Source organism: Girardinichthys multiradiatus, chromosome 20 (assembly GCF_021462225.1).
Source record: "Girardinichthys multiradiatus isolate DD_20200921_A chromosome 20, DD_fGirMul_XY1, whole genome shotgun sequence".
NCBI lineage: Eukaryota > Metazoa > Chordata > Actinopteri > Cyprinodontiformes > Goodeidae > Girardinichthys > Girardinichthys multiradiatus.
In genome coordinates, this window is record NC_061812.1 from 197,647 (window position 1) to 217,657 (window position 20,011).

General features: G+C 44.1%; 1 protein-coding gene across 7 annotated transcripts in view; it reads left to right on the plus strand.

The window, feature by feature from the left end:
* LOC124856608 (E3 ubiquitin-protein ligase RNF182) overlaps positions 1-18,573 on the plus strand; it is a 29,675-nt gene extending 11,102 nt beyond the window's left edge. For 2 of the 7 annotated variants that reach the window (XM_047347229.1, XM_047347228.1), the window contains 8 exons: positions 443-515; positions 644-712; positions 6,044-6,197; positions 6,436-6,503; positions 15,541-15,670; positions 15,747-15,982; positions 16,060-16,099; positions 16,182-18,573. In XM_047347229.1, the coding sequence (XP_047203185.1) occupies positions 447-515; positions 644-712; positions 6,044-6,197; positions 6,436-6,503; positions 15,541-15,670; positions 15,747-15,982; positions 16,060-16,099; positions 16,182-16,369 (954 nt within the window). In that variant the 5' untranslated portion in view covers positions 443-446 and the 3' untranslated portion in view covers positions 16,370-18,573. Of the gene's footprint in view, positions 1-442; positions 516-599; positions 713-6,043; positions 6,198-6,435; positions 6,504-15,540; positions 15,671-15,746; positions 15,983-16,059; positions 16,100-16,181 lie in introns of all 7 variants that reach the window. The other 5 variants (XM_047347233.1, XM_047347234.1, XM_047347232.1 and 2 more) reach the window with 5 other exon arrangements.
* The last annotated feature ends 1,438 nt before the right edge of the window (positions 18,574-20,011 follow it).

Below are 20,011 nucleotides of genomic sequence, written 5' to 3' on the forward strand. Positions count from 1 at the left end.
GTGGCAAGGAGTTCATCCAAATACAACCTGTACAGGGGCGTCTCCGGCTGGACTAACACGCACAGGGAATGCGTCTCCATTTATCTACAGCCCTCCGCCTCCACATACTTCAGTTTTACACACACTCATCTTTCCACAGTTTGCGATCTAGGGGCAGTCCCTCTGTCTCAGGACTTGGGTGAAAGAACTTCTAGTAGATACTATTTAGTGGAGTTTTGGTTTCAGTCTTTGAAGGTCATAGCATTCCTGTGAGAACCTCACGTCTGCATGTTTGTTACGCAGTTCAGTATGTACACAGTAATGTAACATTAATGCTGTAAAATAACAAAGTTTAAAGGATCTTAACATTACAAACAAAAACATTTTTGTAACACATAAAAACCTGGATGACCCTTATTTGACCTCAGTTTGACGTGTCCGTGTCTCTTACATTTCCACCAAGATAGATGTCTGGTTTCCTAGTTGAACGGACAGACGTCCTCCTCAGTCTGACTGATCAGCTCACCTGGCCTCAGGTATGTTTGCAAATTTGTCTCTTCTAAACTTTCTCTGATTTCTCTTTATTTTAAAGTGTAAAAGGATTTTGTTTGTTTTCTGAGTCAGGTGATCCGTTGTGTTAAAACCCACCCCCACCATTCTTCAGGTCAAAACAACGACCAGTAACATGAACCAGCTGAAGGAGGGAGAACTTTGCCAGGAGAATGAAGGCAAGGTGAGATTTCCCATCATCCCTTGCATCTAGGCGGCTAAATGTTTTGGTCTGTCTCTACAAAGGGAGGGTGCTGAATATACTGAGTGAGGGTGGTTCTCGGATATCTGATCATTAAACGTTGCCTGCAGCTGACATGTTGATGGGTGTCTTTTTTATTAAACTAAACTTCTGACCAGGAGCAGAAATTGAATAATATCTGATAAAAGAGTCCCAATTTGAGTTGGCAGAAAACGATGTGGGTTACATTGATAACTGGTGAACATTTTGGGGAAAACCTGGTCTGATCCGGAGAGACGGCATCCATCCCACTTTGGATGGAGCTGCTCTTCTTTCTAGGAATCTGGTCGAATTTATTAGTTCTCCAGAACTCTGACAACCCAGGGTTCAGACCAGGAAGCAGGGTCGTAGTTTAACACTCCTCTCTGCAGCTTCTGTACTGCTACCCACCCATTACCCTATTAAGACAGTGTCTCACCCACGATCAAAATTAAATAGATTAAAAAATAATCTAAAAGGAGGAAATCATGAAAATCTAATAAAAATAAACACAACTCAGACTAAAAAGAAAAATAAAACAATTAAATGTGGCTTATTGAACATAAGATCTCTCTCTTCAAAGACTTTGTTAGTTAGTGACCTGATTTGTGACAATCAGATTGATTTATTTTGCCTCACAGAAACCTGGCTGCAGCAAGAGGATTATGTTACTAGTTACTATAAATGAGTCAACTCCTACTAATTATTTAAATTTTCACATTCCTTGAAATACTGGACGAGGAGGAGGAGTAGCAACCATCTTTCAGTCGGATTTATTGATTAGTCCCAGACCAATCAATAGCTACAACTCTTTTGAATATTTAATCCTTGGTTTTCCTCATCCAAATTGCAAACCACTAAAACCACTTCTGCCAGAACAACTTATTTCTCATCATTAATAGAAGAGAACAAGAATAATCCTAGGTTTCTCTTTAGTACAGTTGCTAAACTTACACAGAGTCATAGCTCTGTTGAGCCATCCATTCCCTTAGCTCTTAGCAGTCATGACTTTATGGGATTCTTCTTAAATAAAATTAATTCTATTAAAAATAAAATCTTTGACATACTCCTGAAGATGATTACTTCATCCTCAGCAAGTGAGACAACATTGGAAATAACTGTAGAACCTGATCTGTGTTTGGACTGTTCTGATCCTGTGAAGCTTCCTGAGTTATCAGAAATATTAGCTTCATCTTAACCTTCAACTTGTATGTTAGACCCAAACCAAACCAAATTATTTAAGGAAGTGTTCCCTCTGATAACCAGCCCCATTTTAGATATGATTAATCTATCTTTAGTAAATGGATCAGAACCACAAGCTTTTAAGGTAGCTGTAATTAAACCTTTACTTAAGAAACCTTCGCTTGATCGAGATGACAATAAATTACAGACCTATATCCAATCTTCCATTCTTATCTAAAATTCTTGAGAAAATAGTTGCTAATCAAATGTGTGAACATTTATACAGCAATGACCTGTTTGAAGAGTTTCAGTCAGGTTTCAGAGCTCATCATAGCACTGAAACAACTCTGCTGAAAGTCACTAATGATATTCTTATGGCCTCAGATAATGGACTTGTGTCTGTTCTGGTTCTGTTAGATCTCAGTGCTGCATTTGATACAGTTGACCATAATATTCTCTTAGAAAGGCTGGAATATGCTGTAGGGATCAGGGGAACAGGGTTAGGCTGGTTTAAACCTTGGTGTTATTTTTGACCAGGACATGTCATTTAAATCCCATATTAAACAGGTTTCTAGGATTTCCTTCTTTCACCTCCAGAACATTGCCAAAATTAGAAATATCCTGTCCAGGAGTGACGCTGAAAAACTAGTCCATGCATTTGTTACTTCAAGGCTGGACTATTGTAATTCTTTACTATCAGGATGTCCACAAAATGCAGTTAAAAGCCTTCAGCTGATTCAAAATGCTGCAGCAAGAGTTCTGATGAAAATTAAAAAGAGAGATCATATTTCTCCTATTTTAGCTTCCCTTCATTGGCTCCCTGTTAAATCCAGAATAGAATTTAAACTTCTCCTCCTCACATATAAAGCCCTTAATGATCTAGCTCCATCATACATCAGAGATCTGATTGGTCCATATGTTCCTAACAGAGCACTTTGTTCTCAGACTGCAGGTTTACTGGTGGTTCCTAGAGTCTCTAGAAGTAGAATGGGAGGCAGATCCTTTAGTTATCAGGCTCCTCTCCTGTGGAACCAGCTCCCAGTTTTAGTCCATGAGGCCCTGTCTACTTTTAAGGCTAGGCTTAAAACTTTCCTTTTTGATAAAGCTTATAGTTAGAGTGGCTTAGTTTATCTTGAGTTATCTCTGTAGTTATGCTGCTATAGGCTTAGGCTGCTGGAGGATATAATGACCACTTTCACCCTCTTTGCTACATTCTCATACTACTCTCCAATTTTGCATTATTTGCTGTTATTTCAGCTTTTAACTTTATGTTCTCTCTTTTCTCTTCCTAGAAGCTACACCTGGCCTGGCTCTGTGTCTACCTGTGACACCTTTCTGGAGAGGGGAATCATCCGAGCTTCTGCTGGCAACAACTTAATGCTCACCCTCTACAGATGATCCACATAGCCCTGTCTTTTAGTGTTTAACCCTTTCTCTCTCCTAGACATGGCTACTGACTGAGCTTCTACTGTAACTAACTCTATGTGATCTCTTTCAGACTCTAACCTTGAAAACTGGCTCAGAGTTTATCTGTTCTTTCTTTCTAGATGAAACGACTAAAGGAGCTACATCCATTAACATTTACTTTTCCTTCCCATAGAAAGTACTCCTGGATCAGTGCTTCTTTGTTCTCTTTGTGTCTCTGCTCTGTTCTCTCAAACCCCCAGTCGGTCGTGGCAGATGGCCGCTCACACTGAGCCTGGTTCTGGTTCTGCTGGAGGTTTCTTCCTGTTAAAAGGGAGTTTTTCCTCTCCACTGTCGCTACATGCATGCTCAGTATGAGGGATTGCTGCAAAGTCAACGCCAGTGACTGTCCACTGTCTCTACATGCTCATCCAGGAGGAGTGAATGCTGCAAGTCACTGACTGGATGTAATCTGCTGGGTTTCCTTAGATAGAAAAACTTTTTATCCACTCGTATTCGTCGTCTTCCGCTATATCCAGGATCGGGTCGCGGGGGCAGCAGACTCAGCAGAGACGCCCAGACACCTCCTCCAGCTCCTCCAGGGGGAGCCCAAGGCGTTCCCAGGCCAGCCGAGAGACATAGTCCCTCCAGCGTGTCCTGGGCCGTCCCCTGGGCCTCCTACCGGTGGGACGTACCTGGAACACCTCCCGAGGAAGGCGTCCAGGAGGCATCCGGTCTAGAAGCCCGAGCCACCTCAACTGGCTCCTCTCAATGTGGAGGAGCAGCGGCTCTACTCCGAGCCCCTCTTGGATGGCCGAGCTCCTCACCCTATCTCTAAGGGAGGGCCCGGCCACCCTACGGAGGAAGCTCGTTTCAGCCGCTTGTATCCGGGATCTCGTTCTTTCGGTCATGACGCAAAGTTCATGGCCATAGGTGAGGGTAGGAACGTAGACCGACCAGTAAATCAAGAGCTTCGCTTTTCGGCTCAGCTCTCTCTTCACCACAACGGACCGGCACAGCGCCCCCATTACTGTGGCAGCCGCACCGATCCGTCTGTCGATCTCCCGCTCCATTCTTCCCTCACTCGTGAACAAGACCCCAAGATACTTAAACTCCTCCACTTGAGGCAGGAACTCCCCGTCCAACCTGAAGAGGACAAGCCACCCTTTTCCAGTCGAGAACCATGGCCTCGGACTTGGAGGAGCTGATCTTCATCCCAGCCGCTTCACACTCTGCTGCGAACCGCCACAGCGCATGCTGTAGGTCTTGGCTAGAGGGGGCCAGCAGGACCACGTCATCTGCAAAAAGAAGAGACGAAATCCACTGGTCCCCAAACCAGACCCCCTCCGGCCCTTGGCTGCGTCTAGAAATCCTGTCCATAAAAGTTATGAACAGGACCGGTGACAAAGGGCAGCCCTGCTGGAGTCCAAAATGCACCGGGAACAGGTCCGACTTAGTGCCGGCAATGCGAACCAAACTCCTGCTCCGCTTTTACAGAGATCGGATGGCCCCTAGTAAAGGGCCCCTGATTCCATACTGCTGGAGCACCCCCACAGGGCATCACGAGGGACACAGTCGAATGTCTTCTCCAGGTCCACAAAACACATGTGAACCGGTTGGGCAAACTCCCATGAACCCTCGAGTACCCTGTAGAGGGTATAGAGCTGGTCCAGTGTTCCACGGCCGGGACAAAAACCTCACTGCTCCTCCTGAAGCCGAGGTTCGACTATCGGCCGGACTCTCCTCTCCAATACCCTGGCGTAGGCCTTACCAGGGAGGCTGAGGAGTGTGATCCCCCTGTAGTTGGAACACACCCTCCGGTCACCGTTCTTATGTAGGGGGACCACCACCCCAGTCTGCCAATCCAGAGGTACTGTCCCCGACCGCCACGTCAACCATGACAGCCCCGCAACATCTAAAGACTTGAGGTACTCAGGGCGGATCTCATCCAACCCTGAAGACCTGCCACCTCGGAGCTTTTTAACCACCTCGGTGACTTCAGCCTGGGTGATGAAAGAGTCCGACCCCGAGTCCCCAGCCTGTTTCCACCAGGGACTGCGTGATTGCAGGATTGAGGAGATCCTCGAAATACTCCTTCCACCGCCCGATAATTTCCCCAGTCGAGGTCAGCAGCCTCCCACCCCCACTGTAAACAGTGTTGGTGGGCTCTCCGACGAGTTCCGACCCCAGGCCTGGCTCCAGGGTGGGAACCCGGCTCCGCCGTACCAGGCGACGTCACGTGCCTCGATTTCGTAGTCGTTATGAGGGGTTCTTGAACTGCTCTTTGTCTGACCCGTCACCTAGAGCCTGTTTGCCATGGGAGACCCTAACAGGGGCATTTAAGCCCCAGATAACATAGCCTCTAGGATCATTCGAGTACTCAAATCCCTCCACCACATAAAGGTGGACTGCACTGTTCAATGATTAGGATTAACTGGAATGTATGAACCTGACTGTTGTGAAGTGCCTTGAGACGACATGTGTTGTGAATTGGCGCTATATAAATAAACTGAGCTGAATTGAGTTTGCATATTTGTCTTGCAGACTCTGCTAAAACAGTGTTAATAAGCCTTGCATTCAGGGCCTAGCAGGAGCAACTGTGGTGCATTCAGGGAATAACTGAATTTGTTCTGGTGGATTCATTGCCTAGGAGAAGTTATGTTGGTGCCGTCTGGAACTAACAGGGTATTTTGTGTGTGTTGTGTTCAGGTTCAGACCTGGGCTCAGTCTCTGGTCTACACTGTGGAGGAGCTGGAGTGTAAAATCTGCTACAATCGATACAACACTCGGAGCAGGAAACCCAAACTGCTGGGCTGTCTGCACCGAGTCTGCGCCAAGTGTCTAAAGAAGATGGTTGACATGGGTTAGTTTACCTGCCAAATGTGCTGACACTTCATTTGTAATCTAAACACATGCTCTGCTGGGATTTTAAGCATTGTTTGATTTCTTTGAGTTAATAAAATTATCCATTTATGATTGTAGTTGTGCTTAGAGCATAAGGTCAGATGATGGAGAAGATGCCAGAGAAGGCTGCGGATGTCAGTGTTACATTTTTACTTTGCAACATCCAAAACTCAAAACTGTCATGTGACTGCTTCCAGGAGACTCTTCACCGACCATCATCAGCTGCCCGTTCTGCCGCCATGAGACCTACGTCCCTGACGAGGAGGTGAGACAGAGAAGGACGGACGGCAGACCAGCCAGCAAGTGACACAGTATGCTAGTATGCTCTCACCTGTAGAGCGGTAGAACATCACCAGCAGATTTTCCTTTAGTTTAGTTTTTACCAAACAGTCGTAAAAAGTTAAGTCTTTGCTGATTTTTCTTTTTATTACTGCTGTTATGTTAGCCCAGGGGTTTTCAACCTGTGGCTCTTTAGGGCCTCTACAGCGGTTCTTAATAAGTTTGGCCAAAAGTAAACTAATATAGAACCAAGCAGTGTTTTAGCTAGAAAGATTTAAAAAAGGCTGGTTTCAGCACTTTTTATGCAATATAAATAACATTAAAAGCATATTTCTCCAGTCAAATTAGAGTAATAACTAGAATATCCCTCAGAGACCGCAGACCTCTGCCAAGGCAATAGGGTTATTGACATACAGTACCTTGTGAAAGTATTCAGCCCCCTTGAACTTTTCAACTTCTTGCCACATTTCAGGCTTCAAACATAAAGATATAAAAGTCTAATATTTTGTGAAGAATCAACAACAAGTGGGACACAATCATGAAGTGGAATGAAATTTATTGGATGTGTCAAACTTTTTTAACAAATAAAAAACTGAAAAGTGGGCGTGTAATATTATTCGGCCCCCTTGCATTAATACTTTGTAGCGCCACCCTTTGCTGCAATTACAGCTGCAAGTCTCTTGGGGTTTGTTTCTATCAGTTTTGCACATCAAGAGACTGAAATTCTTGTCCATTCTTCCTTGTAAAACAGCTGGAGCTCAGTGAGGTTGGATGGAGAGCGTTCGTGAACATCAGTCTTCAGCTCTTTCCACAGATTCTCGATTGGATTCAGGTCTGGACTTTGACTAGGCCATTCCAACACCTAGATACGTTTATTTGTGAACCATTTCATTGTAGATTTGGCTTTATGTTTTGGATCATTGTCTTGTTGGAAGATAAATCTCCGTCCCAGTCTCAGGTCTCTTTCAGACTCTAACAGGTTTTCTTCCAGAATGGTCCTGTATTTGGCCCCATCCATCTTCCCATCAATTTTGACCATCTTCTCTGTCCCTGCTGATGAAAAGCAGGCCCAAACCATGATGCTGCCACCACCATGTTTGACAGTGGGGATGGTGTGTTCAGGGTGATGAGCTGTGTTGCTTTTACGCCAAACATATCGTTTTGCATTGTGACCAAACAGTTTGATCTTGGTTTCATCTGACCAGAGCACCTTCTTCCACATGTTTGGTGTGTCTCCCAGGTGGCTTGTGGCAAACTTTAAACAAGACTTTTTATGGATATCTTTGAGAAATGGCTTTCTTCTTGCAACTCTTCCATAAAGGCCAGATTTGTGCAGAGTACGACTGATTGTTGTCCTATGGACAGACTCTCCCACCTCAGCTGTAGATCTCTGCAGTTCATCCAGAGTGATCATGGGCCTCTTGGCTGCATCTCTGATCAGTCTTCTCCTTGTTCGAGATGAGAGTTTAGAGGGACGGCCGGGTCTTGGTAGATTTGCAGTGGTCTGATACTCCTTCCATTTCAATATGATTGCTTGCTCAGTTCTCCTTGGGATGTTTAAAGCTTGGGAAATCTTTTTGTATCCAAATCCAGCTTTAAACTTCTCCACAACAGTATCTCTGACCTGCCTGGTGTGTTGCTTGGTCTTCATGATGCTCTCTGTGCTTTGAACAGAACCCTGAGACTATCACAGAGCAGGTGCATTTATACGGAGACTTGATTACACACAGGTGGATTCTATTTATCATCATCAGTCATTTGGGACAACATTGGATCATTCAGAGATCCTCACTGAACTTCTGGGGTGAGTTTGCTGCACTGAAAGTAAAGGGGCTGAATAATATTGCACGCCCCACTTTCAGTTTTTTATTTGTTAAAAAGGTTTGACACATCCAATAAATTTCATTCCACTTCACGATTGTGTCCCACTTGTTGTCGATTCTTCACAAAAAATTAGAATTTTATATCTTTATGTTTGAAGCCTGAAATGTGGCAAGAGGTTGAAAAGTTCAAGGGGGCCGAATACTTTCGCAAGGTACTTTATGTCAGCTTTTTTCTACACTGATGAGCTCTACTCTGGGTGACTTCTGACCTCTGGATGTCATCTGCTGACAGGTTGAGGAAATATGTGGGAACTCCAAGTTGTCGCATCATCATCAGGCAATGATAAATAATCCTGGATCCAGGATGGTGCTCCGCATCGCCACCAAAATCTAATCATCCGGGGCCTCTTGTTTAAACACTGCATACGCACAAAACCCTTGCGGCGCCATGTTTCACGCACAACTCAGGATGTATAAAAATAAACATGAAAATGTGCGGTAATTCATGCAAACAATAACAAACTACAGAAAACCTCCCCTAAATCCACTGAATTATGACTCCATCCAGTTTATTTCATTCATGGAGCATCAAACCTGATGTTTCTTCATGACTTTGAGCTTTTATGGTTTAAACCAGAGTGATGAAACTGAATCACATTCAGCCTTAATAACGTCACACATCTCAGTAAATGATGGAAACAACCTCAGCCAGGAACGATGGCAGCTTTGGTTCAGCTGGAGGACATCACCAATGGAAGTCAGAGATCCTCCTGACCTGCTGGGACATGATGATGCATGGCTTATCAGCTGGTTTAGACTGTCCAGGACAATCATCTTGGAGCTCTGCATGGAGCTGGCCTCAGTGTTACAGAGGGAAACCAGGAAGAATCGTGGGTCTCCGGCACCAGTTAGGGTTAGGGTTAGTCTATTTTACCTAAATCTGTTTTTCATATTGGGTTTTTTACATGTCACAGAACATTTTTCCATCCTTCCTCCTCCTGCTCCCACTGAACTCTGTACTCCTGCCTGACCTCCTTGCTCACTCAGTAGTGGCTGATTACTTGTTTGTTCGTCATCTTCCTCTACATCAGTCCGTCTTTTTTCACCTGTTTTATCAACACCTTTGTCATTATTGGGCTTTTGGAAGAAACTTTGGATGCTCAGCTGCTGTGACATTTTTCTGAGTGAAGTAAATGAGGTCAGGCATTAAGTGAGAAAACAGCTAATTAATATGCTAAATCGCCACCAAGTGGTCACGGTTATGGATTGCAGTCTGTCAAAATGACAGATGTTTTAGTGAATAGAATGCATTTTCATTCAATATCTGAGAAAACTATTTGTCATGCACTAATATGCCTCACTAATGCAATGTTGGCTTTCTCAGTTCATGATTCCTTTATACTGTAATATTAATTATAAATATTCTAATTATAATAGTTGCGCATGGTGATGGTCTGCTGTGAACGTCTGGCAGAGCCCGTGGCCATGGATGTATTCAATTCCCACCTCCGGGAGAGCTTTGACCAGATTCCGGGGGATGTTGGAGACATAGAGTCCGAGTGGACCATGTTCTCCGCATCTATTGTCGATGCTGCCGCCCGTAGCTGCGGCCGTAAGGTCTGCGGTGCCTGTCAAGGCGGCAATCCCCAGACCAGGTGGTGGACACCGGCAATAAGGGATGCTGTCAAGCTGAAGAAGGAGTCCTATCAGCTGTGGTTGGCTTGTGGGACTCCTGAGGTGGCTGACGGGTACCGTGAGGCAATGGGTGCCGCGGCCCAGGCGGTGGCAGAGGCAAAAACTCGGGCCTGGGAGGAATTTGGTGAGGCTATGGAGAAGGACTACCGGTTGGCCTCGAAGCGATTCTGGTAAACCGTCCGGCGCCTCAGGAGGAGGAAGCAGTGCTTCGCCAACACTGTTTACAGTGTGCGTCGGGAACTGCTGACCTCGACTGGGGACATTATCGGACAGTGGAAGGAGTACTTCAAGGATCTCCTCAATCCTGCCATCACGCATTCCCTGGTGGAAACAGGCTGGGGACTCAGGGTTGGACTCTTTCATCACCCAGGCTGAAGTCACCGAGGTGGTTAAAAAGCTCCTCGGTGGCAGGGCTTTGGGGGTGGATGTGAGCCGCCCTGAGTACCTCAAGTCTCTGGATGTTGTGGGGATGTCATGGTTGCCACGCCTCTTCAACATTGCGTGGCGGTTGGGGAGAGTGCCTCTTATGTTCCCGGTGCATGTTAGACTACGGCAGGGCTGCCCTTTGTCACCGGTTCTGTTCATAACTTTCGTGGACAGGATTTCTAGGTGCAACCAAGGGCCGGAAGGGGTCTGGTTTGGGGACCAGTGGATTTCGTCTCTTCTTTTTGCAGATGAGGTGGTCCTGCTGGCCCCCTCTAGCCAAAACCTACAGCATGCGCTGGGGCGGTTCGCAGCCGAGTGTGAAGCGGCTGGGATAAAGATCAGCTCCTCCATATCCGAGGCCATGTTTCTCAACTGGAAAAGGGTGGCTTCTCCTCTTCAGGTTGGAGGGGAGTTTCTGCCTCAAGTGGAGGAGGTCAAGTAGCTTGGAGTCTTGTTCACGGGTGAGGGAAGAATGGAGCGGCAGATCAACAGACGGATCGGTGCGGCTGCCGCTGTAATGGGGGCGCTGTGCCGGTCCGTTGTGGTGATGTCAGAGCCTAGCCAAAATGTGAAGCTCTCGATTTACTGGTCGATCTACGTTCCCACCCTATGGCCATGAACTTTGGGTCATGATCAAAAGAACGAGATCCTGGATACAAGCGGCTGAAATGAGCTTCCTCCGTGGGGTGGCCGGGCACTCCCTTAGAGATAGGGTGAGGGGCTCGGAGTAGAGCCGCTGCTCCTCCACATCGAGAGGAGCCAGTTGAGGTGGCTCGGGCATCTATACCGGATGCCTCCTGGACGCCTTCCTCGGGAGGTGTTCCAGGCACGTCCCACCAGGAGGAGGCCCAGGGGACGGCCCAGGACACGCTGGAGGGACTATGTCTCTCAGCTGGCCTGGGAACGCCTTGGGCTCCCCTTGGAGGAGCTGGAGGAGGTGTCTGGGGAGAGGGACATCTGGGCGTCTCTACTGAGTCTGTTCCCCCTGCGACCCGGATGAAGCGGAAGACCATGACGAGTAATAGTTGTGTATGAACAAACCTCCATCAGGCTCCGTGTGCGATGGTTGGTTCAAGGTCATTATTAATGGGACGTCCTAAATGGTTTAAAAGGTTTAAAGTTCTTTACATAGTGTGTATGGTTAGAGTCTTCATAATAAAAATATAGGAGGCATACTCAGGTCATTATAATGATCAGCATTGAGTTATGAATGTGCTCTCTTCACTGCTTTGATCTCCTTGGTCAGTTTGTTCCTGGCCTGCTTATACAGGGACCGGTCCCCACTGCTGTGAGCCTCTTCCTTATCCCTGCACAGCTGCCTCAGATGGGAAGTAACCAAGTTTTATTGTTATTGTATGTGCAGAAGGTCGTGGTCTGCATCACATGTCCTCACAGAAACTGATGTATGATGTCACCACCTAACTAAATTGGTTTAAATCAGTGGCTGAAGTGTCAAAAACAGTCCAATCTGTCCAGTCAAAGCAGGCCTGTAACATCTGCTTTGAGTCATCAGTCCACCTTTTAACACTCTGAACCAGAGGTTTGGAAGCTTTTAGTTTCTGCCTGTAGGTTGGGATAAGATGGAGCAGAGAGTGGTCAGAAAGTCTCAAAGCAGCCCTTTTATCGTTGATGGGAAACTTAACTTGCTGTCTGTATTTGGGAAGTTCATTGGAGAGGTTTGCACTGTTTAAATCCCCAAGAACAATGATGAGAGAGTCTGGGTGTCTTTTCTCCACGTCTGTTATCAGCTCAGCCAGTTGGTTTTCAGCCTCTGAGTGGAGCCTTGAGGTGGTATGTAAGAACCAACCAGTACAGACGAGGAGAAATCCCTCTGTAAATAAAACAGTTTAATGTTTATGAGAAATAACTCCAGGTCAGGACTACAAGTCTTCTTCAACACTTAAATATCTATGCACCAACCTTCGGTTATATAAAAGCAGATTCCGCCTCCTTGCTTTTCCCCCAACAAGTCCATGTTGCGGTCCGCTCTGAACAGCTGGAAATCCGGTATCAGTCCAGGGTGTTCTTACTCAGCCAGGATTTGGTAAGCAGAGGGTGGCAGATCCCCAAAGGTCTGATTTTACAGGTAAGGAGAAGCAGTTTGTCCATCTTGCTGGCCAGGTAAAGCACATTTGCCAGATGGATTGAAGGCAAGTGTGAGCGTAGTTCCCGCTGTCGGAGCTTCTCGAGCATGGCGGCTCCTTTCCCTGTCTGTCGTCTCTGGCTGTATAGTCCATAGAGAGCTGCGGCTCTGCTGGCCAGGATCTCTGTGAAACTTTCGTCAACGAATGATGGTGAAAAAATACCAAGAGAAGACTGTCTGATATTTAGAAGTACTTCTCTGCTGAATGAGACCTCCGAATAGTGGCAGAAAGCAACACAAAAATATGCAGAAAACGAGAGAAAATATGAAAAATGCCTTGAGTGGTTGCAATGTGGGATTTTTGGAGGTCGCCCTATCATTAATGAAACCGGGACAATGTAACAAAGTGATTTCCAGACTGCACAATGGAATTCAGCTCTCAAAACAAGGGAATACAGATTACAGCAAGAAGAAATGGGGGACTGAACTAAATGAACTGATCCCAAGTGAAACCTGGAAACACATTCAGTGGGCCTTCACGGCATCAAATGCATGGCAGGAGCTCTGTTGGAAGAACATTGTGAGGTTTTTCATTACACCGTTTCAGAAAAGACATCTGGGCTGTGGAGATTTCTGCTAGACTGTGTGTGACTAGGGGAGCCACGCACGAGAACATTTTTTGGGGATGCCAGGTTATTGTGCATTTCTGAGAGGAAATACACAATCATATAGAACATGTCTTTGGAGTAAAGATTCATTTTAAATGGACTACTATGTATAATAATAATAATCATCATCATCATCTTTATTGGTCATTGCGCATGTACATTACAACAAAATTTGTCCTCTGCATTTAACCCATCCCTTACAGGGAGCAGTGGGCTGCCATTGTGCGGCGCCCGGTGAGCATTGGGTGATGTACAGAAGTTGAATAGAAATGATAGAACACTGTTTGGTCTACTTATGGCAGCCAGTAAAAAGGCTATTACACGAAAATGGCTGAAAGTGGAACCACCTACCATTGAAGAAAGACTTGCTATTGTGCATGAAATTCATATAGTGGAAAATATCACATTTTCTCTCATTTTGTAGAGTTTGGTTAAAATAGTCTGGGTATGTAAAGCCTGTAAGGTCGGACTTCATGTGAAACCACGTCTTCCCACCCAGCCACTACTTTTATGATACAGTAAGGTGTTGGTACCAAGGTATCTGGTGGTCAGGCAAGCCTCCCCACCACTTCTTCTGTATTTTTATTTTTTTTCTGTTGAGGTTTTTATGTTTTTCTTTTGGTTGTAACTTGTTATATGCTTTGGAAATGTTAAACTGCCAGTAAAAGAAAGAAAAAAAAGAAAAGAGAGCAAAGCTGCCATTAGTGGCGCCATCTTGGATGAAGGGTTTGAGCTCAAAAACGTTTCATTTTCAGTCAGGTTTGAGTCATTGATTCATTCAAGACGTTGCTGGTTGGCTCAAATTCACTGCAAACATCCCTCATGGTGTAGTCAAAGTCTCTCTGTGAATGCCATGAGCTTTTGGACACGTGGTGGCTGCCTTCTGGTTATTTATACTACTTTGCACATGTGCTTGCAAATTATAAACTGGGATGTATGAACTTTTAGGATGAATGCTGTGCACTTTTATGCATGACACTCCTGGTTTTGATGCTGAAAAATAGACCAGTCAGGGCATCTAAAACAGTCCTGAAGCTGTGCAAGTGCTCGTACTGGCCAGGTTCTGATGGTTCTTGTTTCTGGCTTGGTTATTCTACTAGGAGGTATGTGAGCAGGTAGGCTTGGCATGAGAAACGCTGCGAAGGTCCTAAGGGGGGCAGGGGTACTGCTTAATGTTGGAATAGATATGATCCAATGTGTTCCTCCCCCTGGTGGAAAAGTGTACATATTGTACAAACCTGGGAAGTGGAGGCATTAAGGAAGCTTGCTTGAAGTCCCCAGCAATAATATGCACTCCATCAGGATGGGGTTGTTGTTGTTTGTTTTCTGCATCATGGAGTAGAGCATGCTAACATTAGCATCTGGTGGTATTTAGAAGCCTGTCGTGAATACGACAGTAAACGTCCGTGGCAGAAAGAAGCGTCTGCACTTAACAGTCATTGCTGAGGGTCCTGAAAGCAGTGGCTGTAAACAATGTTACTGTAAGTGCACCGGCACCAGCTGTTCTGTCTTTTGTCTTGCTGGTTGAACGGTTCAGCCTGCTACCTGCACTGCTCTGTCCGGGAACAGAAGAGCCATCAGTTATAAACCTTTACTCAACAGTTCTGTAGATTGCAATCAGCAGCTCCAGATCTTCCTTTCTGTGAACAATAGATCTTGTGTGGGAGAAGACGATGCTTGTTTCGGTGGTTTGTGTGGTTGTCTTTCCAGTTCGCTGGGTTTTCCTTCCTGTTAAAGGAGAGTTTTCCTTTCCACCATCACCACATGCATGTTCAGTATGAGGGATTTCTGTAAAGTTAGGGAGCTGATACACTGCTGGTTTCCTTAGATTGAAACTTTTGAACCAATGTAAATAATAAACTGAACTTGATCACATTCTTTCATAACTAGGATGAAATTGGAATGGATGTACCTGACTTGGACTCTGTCTGGATGATTGGACTGAATTTACTTCATATTTCTGTGCATAAATTGGTTGTTGTTTTGTAAAGTGCTTTGGGATAATATTTGTTGTGTTTTACATTTACCAGAAACTAAACTGAATTTATAGTCACATAATGTTGTTTTTACTCAGTCTCTTACTGGTAATTCGTGAATTCTGACCTTTTTCTGGGTTCTTCTGTGACCTCCTGGATGAAGGGGAATTTGTGCTATATAAAAACTAAATTGCATGCAATCGGTCAGAGAGGTTACTGGGGTGGTGTGACAGGTTTCTGAGGTGACAGAAGATGTAAGATGTTTGCTCTTCTCTCCACATTTGCATGTCCCAGCTTTACATTAAATCCCACCATCTCCATGTTTAGTTGTCATGTCTTCTTGTGCCCTCAGGTGTGGTTGATGGAGGATGACCGGCACATCATGGCAGTTCTATCCTGTCAGGATGGTGCTCAGCAGGAAGGAGTAGCAGCAGGAAGAGTAGGAGATTCAGAGGTGGTGTTGACTTCCACTGCTCTGAAAGGTGGGATGACACCAGTAGTTGTGTCTCTATGTTTCTCTTTCTCATATCTAACATTCCTGTCTCGGTGTGACTGCAGGAGGAGGAGCAGGAGGATGCGCAGACACCTCTCACCGTTCCTCAGATTGTCTGGTTATCACCATCATGGAGCTTCCAGATGATTCTCCATCCTCTGACTCGATGAGCATGCTCAATGTGGTGGGTCTTTACCGGCCTCCCAGCTTGGACTCTCTGCCCTGCAATTTGCCAACTCAGAAATGTCGTGTCTGGACATCCCGCAGTTTTCCACGATGCCTGCTGGGGGCGATGTGTATGGTCAGTGATTCCAGAACAAGGTTTAACAGTCCAACCAGTAACACACAAAATTAGTACAATCATTTTTGCAATTACAGGCAATACCTGACCCAGTACAACATATGAACCAGTACAACAGTAAGCTGGGTCAATAAGACATGAGATCTGCCTCCAGGTGAGATTTTACAGGTGTGTGACTCATGCCGCTGTGTGTCCCCAGGTATACTTCAGCTCGTTGCCACTGGGGATCTACCTGCTAATGATTGGTCAGCTGTTTATGGGCGTGGTACTTGTCAGTCTGGTTCCGTCCACACTGCTGCTGCTCGTCCTCTACGGATTTTGTCAGTGCATATGTCAAGAGGTGAGGGAGGCAATTGCTGCACGCAGCCTGCCATGACAACAGTATAGGCTGATGTCATGGCAACAAGGACAGTATGTGCGGCCATGATGACAGGAACACCCGATTTGGCCACACTGACGATGACTGTGACAATAACATCAAATCTTCAACATCAAATCCACACAACTGGAAGCAGAACCCTACCATCAGACCTGAATACTCAGCTGATTACTCACCAGTAAGCTGAGACATAATGAAGGTCCTGTCCCTTTTCGAGCACCAGCACCACTTTGCCAAAACAGCCAAACAGAGAAGGAGCACGAAATTTCTTCATTACAGCCATTTTTTTTAAATCTTGAGTTGATTGTCAGCTGATCACCACAGACTGATAACCAATCAGTGGACAGGTAGATGTTGAATACATCGTGTGGAGCTGGACAGGCTACAAACTCCTAATAATATGTTGCTAATAATATGCTGTAAATACACGTTTAACATTCTATATGTAAATATTTAATTCTGTTCATCATTGCACCATAACAGACAGTCGCATCAACCACTAACTGCCACTCAGAGGCCCAGTTTAACAAAAAAACTAAACCTAGCTTAGCAAATAGACTGGAAATAGAGAAAACTATTAATTAGCGTAATTAGCATAATTTAGCAATAAAACTGGTAATAAAGGATGGTGTTTGGCTAACTTAGCACAAACACAAGAAGTTGTGGGAAAGACGTTAAGCCCAGTTTAACAAAAAGACTGTAAAACAGGTAAAGCATTAGCCTAGCTTTGCACACCAATGATAAAGAGAGGGAATCTATTAGTCAAACTTAGCCAAATTACTGAAATGACAGAGAGAAAGAGTTAACTAAGCTTATCACATTGACTAGAAAAAGGACAGTGTAAGCCCAGCTTAGCACAAAGACAGGACACAATGGGACGGTGTTGGTTTAGCCTCACATAAACGCTAGAATCAAGGGGAGTCTTAGCATAATTTCACATAAAGATTGTAAATGAAAAGAAAGTATTAACCTATCTTTTAAAGACTGAAAAAAGAGTGACAGTATGAGGCCAGCTTAGCATAAAGCTGGTAAACAGAGTGAAAGTATTAGGCTAGGATAAAATAAGGAAATAGTAGGAATGTATTAGCCTAGCGTAGCATAAAACTAGAAATGATGGCACAGACCGGAAATTAACAGTGTTAGGTTAGCTTAGCACAGAGACAGGAAACAGTGGGAAAGTGTTAGCCTAACTTAGAATAAAGCCTAACAATGACAGTAAAGTGTTAGCGTTGTCTAGCATAAAACTGTAAAGAGAGGGAAAGTGTTAAACTAGCTTAACATAAAAACTGGAAATAAAGGATGGTCTCTGGCTATGATAGCACAAACACAGGATACAGTGAAAAAGTGTTAGTTTATCTTTGCATAAAGACCGGAAATGAAGAGATAGAGTCAGTCTGGCTTAGAATAAAAAACAATTAAGCTAAAGTATTAATGAAAGTCTTGGCTTGGTTTAGCATAAAGTCCAGAAATGATGGGAAAGTGTTAGCCTAGCTTAGCATAAAGAGTGGCAGTAATGTTAGCATGAAGAATTGAAGAGAAACTGTTATCCACGACTAGAAATAAAATTAGATTTTTGAAGTTCTTCTTTTCTCCTAGCAGGTTAGATACTAAATCCAGTTATGTTCTCTCTGATTCCATCACTGTGTTAAAATAGGCTGAAAGTTTACATTGGTTTCCAGTTTTCTACTAAGCCCATCTAACCATCTGGATGTTTCTGTGTCTGACTGAAGAGCAGCAGTTAAAAGTGCCAACATTTGACCTGATTACTTAGTATAAATCATTTGGCAATTTGGACCTTGTGTCACTTCCTATCCGTGTTGCATGCGGACTACAGACCTTTGCAGAAACAAATAAATGTATTCGAGACAAAAAAAGTTTGATTTGTTAATTTGTTTTAGCTGCTGCTTGCCTGTTCGACCACAATATGAGTAAGTTTACTGATGAATTTACAGTCTTAGGCAATACCTCAGCCACATCTTTACCAATAGTTGACTCAGCTGTACAGAACTCTTTGCCCTGTTTACAGTGTTCTCCTACAGGGAGAACGTTTCTAAATCTGGTTGATTTGGATTCTGCAGAACACCATAAACTGACATTCTGTTAAAGAATAATCTCTGGTTTATTCTGGTTGTATATAAAAATTTAATAATTGCTTTATTTAGAATTGATTTCCTGTTTCTGTTCCAGTATTAAATAGAAAACATGAATCCTCTTGATGATGTAATTAATTTACGCTCCACCTCCTCGATGGAAAGATGAGCCATACCCTAACTCTGTCTCTTTGCCTGTAAATACACGTGCCATGATGTGTTCCCCCAAGACAGATGAAGTTGAAGTGGGAGGCAGACCCTCCTGGGAGCCCAGAAGAATCAGGACTCAGCTGTTCTACCAGCATTAATTAAAAACACTAGCATTCCCTGGAGAGCATGAGAACTTTATAAAAACCTGCCTACCCCATAGTCATCCACCACTGAAGAAGGTGGATGGTGTTGAGACCAGCATCAGCAGAGAGGGCATTATTCAGCTGGACTCTATCAAGGTAAAAAAAAAAAACTAAACATCTGAGGGCTCCTAGGAGATTCTCTTCTAAATGTTCTTTAGAACCTGTCTTACAAGTAGTTTTTTTACAGAATATAATATTCTAGATGCTCATTGGGATGCTCTTTACAGATTGTACCTCAAACCCTGTAGTGTTTTGTTTGTAGATGAATCTAAACAGGTTGTTCCAAACTGAATACCCTTTACAAGGCATCTTTTCTAGAATAGTGTTGCATCAGATGGTAGCTTGTTAGAGGTTAGGGTAGCTCTGTCATATTCCTTCTCATTTATTCTTTTTAAAACCCAGTTTCTACCATTATTTGATTTAAACTTTGCTTTGGTGAAATATTTCTAAGTCGGATTATGGATGCTGTGCAGCTGCAGAGAGTTTGGCTTTTAAACTTTTTTTTTAAGTGTCCTGTCCAGCAGAGCAGCACTCAGAAATGTTGTCTGAATGCCAAGAGGAAGCCCAACAGATTTGCTTTCACAGGTGGAGCATTACAGCTTTTGATATATATATATATATATATATATATATAAGTATTTTATTTAGAATAAGCCCTATTCAATTCAATTCAGTTTATTTATATAGCGCCAATTCACATCACATGTCGTCTCAAGGCACTTCACAAAGTCAGTTCAATTGAATTATACGGATTCCAAATCAGGTTCATACATTCCAATTAACCCTAACTATCAAACAGTCAGATTCAGTTTATTATTCAAACTGGTTAAAAGTGATTTGCAGCATTTATTCCTCCTGGATGAGCATGTAGAGACAGTGGACAGTTGCTTGCATTGACGTTGCAGCAATCCCTCATACTGAGCATGCATGTAGCGACAGTGGAGAGGAAAAACTCCCAGGAAGAAACCTCCAGCAGGGAGCCAATGAAGGGAAGCTAAAATAGGAGAAATATGATCTCTCTTTTTAATTTTCATCAGAACTCTTGCTGCAGCATTTTGAATCAGCTGAAGGTTTTTAACTGCATTTTGTGGACATCCTGATAGTAAAGAATTACAATAGTCCAGCCTTGAAGTAACAAATGCATGGACTAGTTTTTTAGCGTTATTGTGATCGACTGTATCAAATGCAGCACTGAGATCTAACAGAA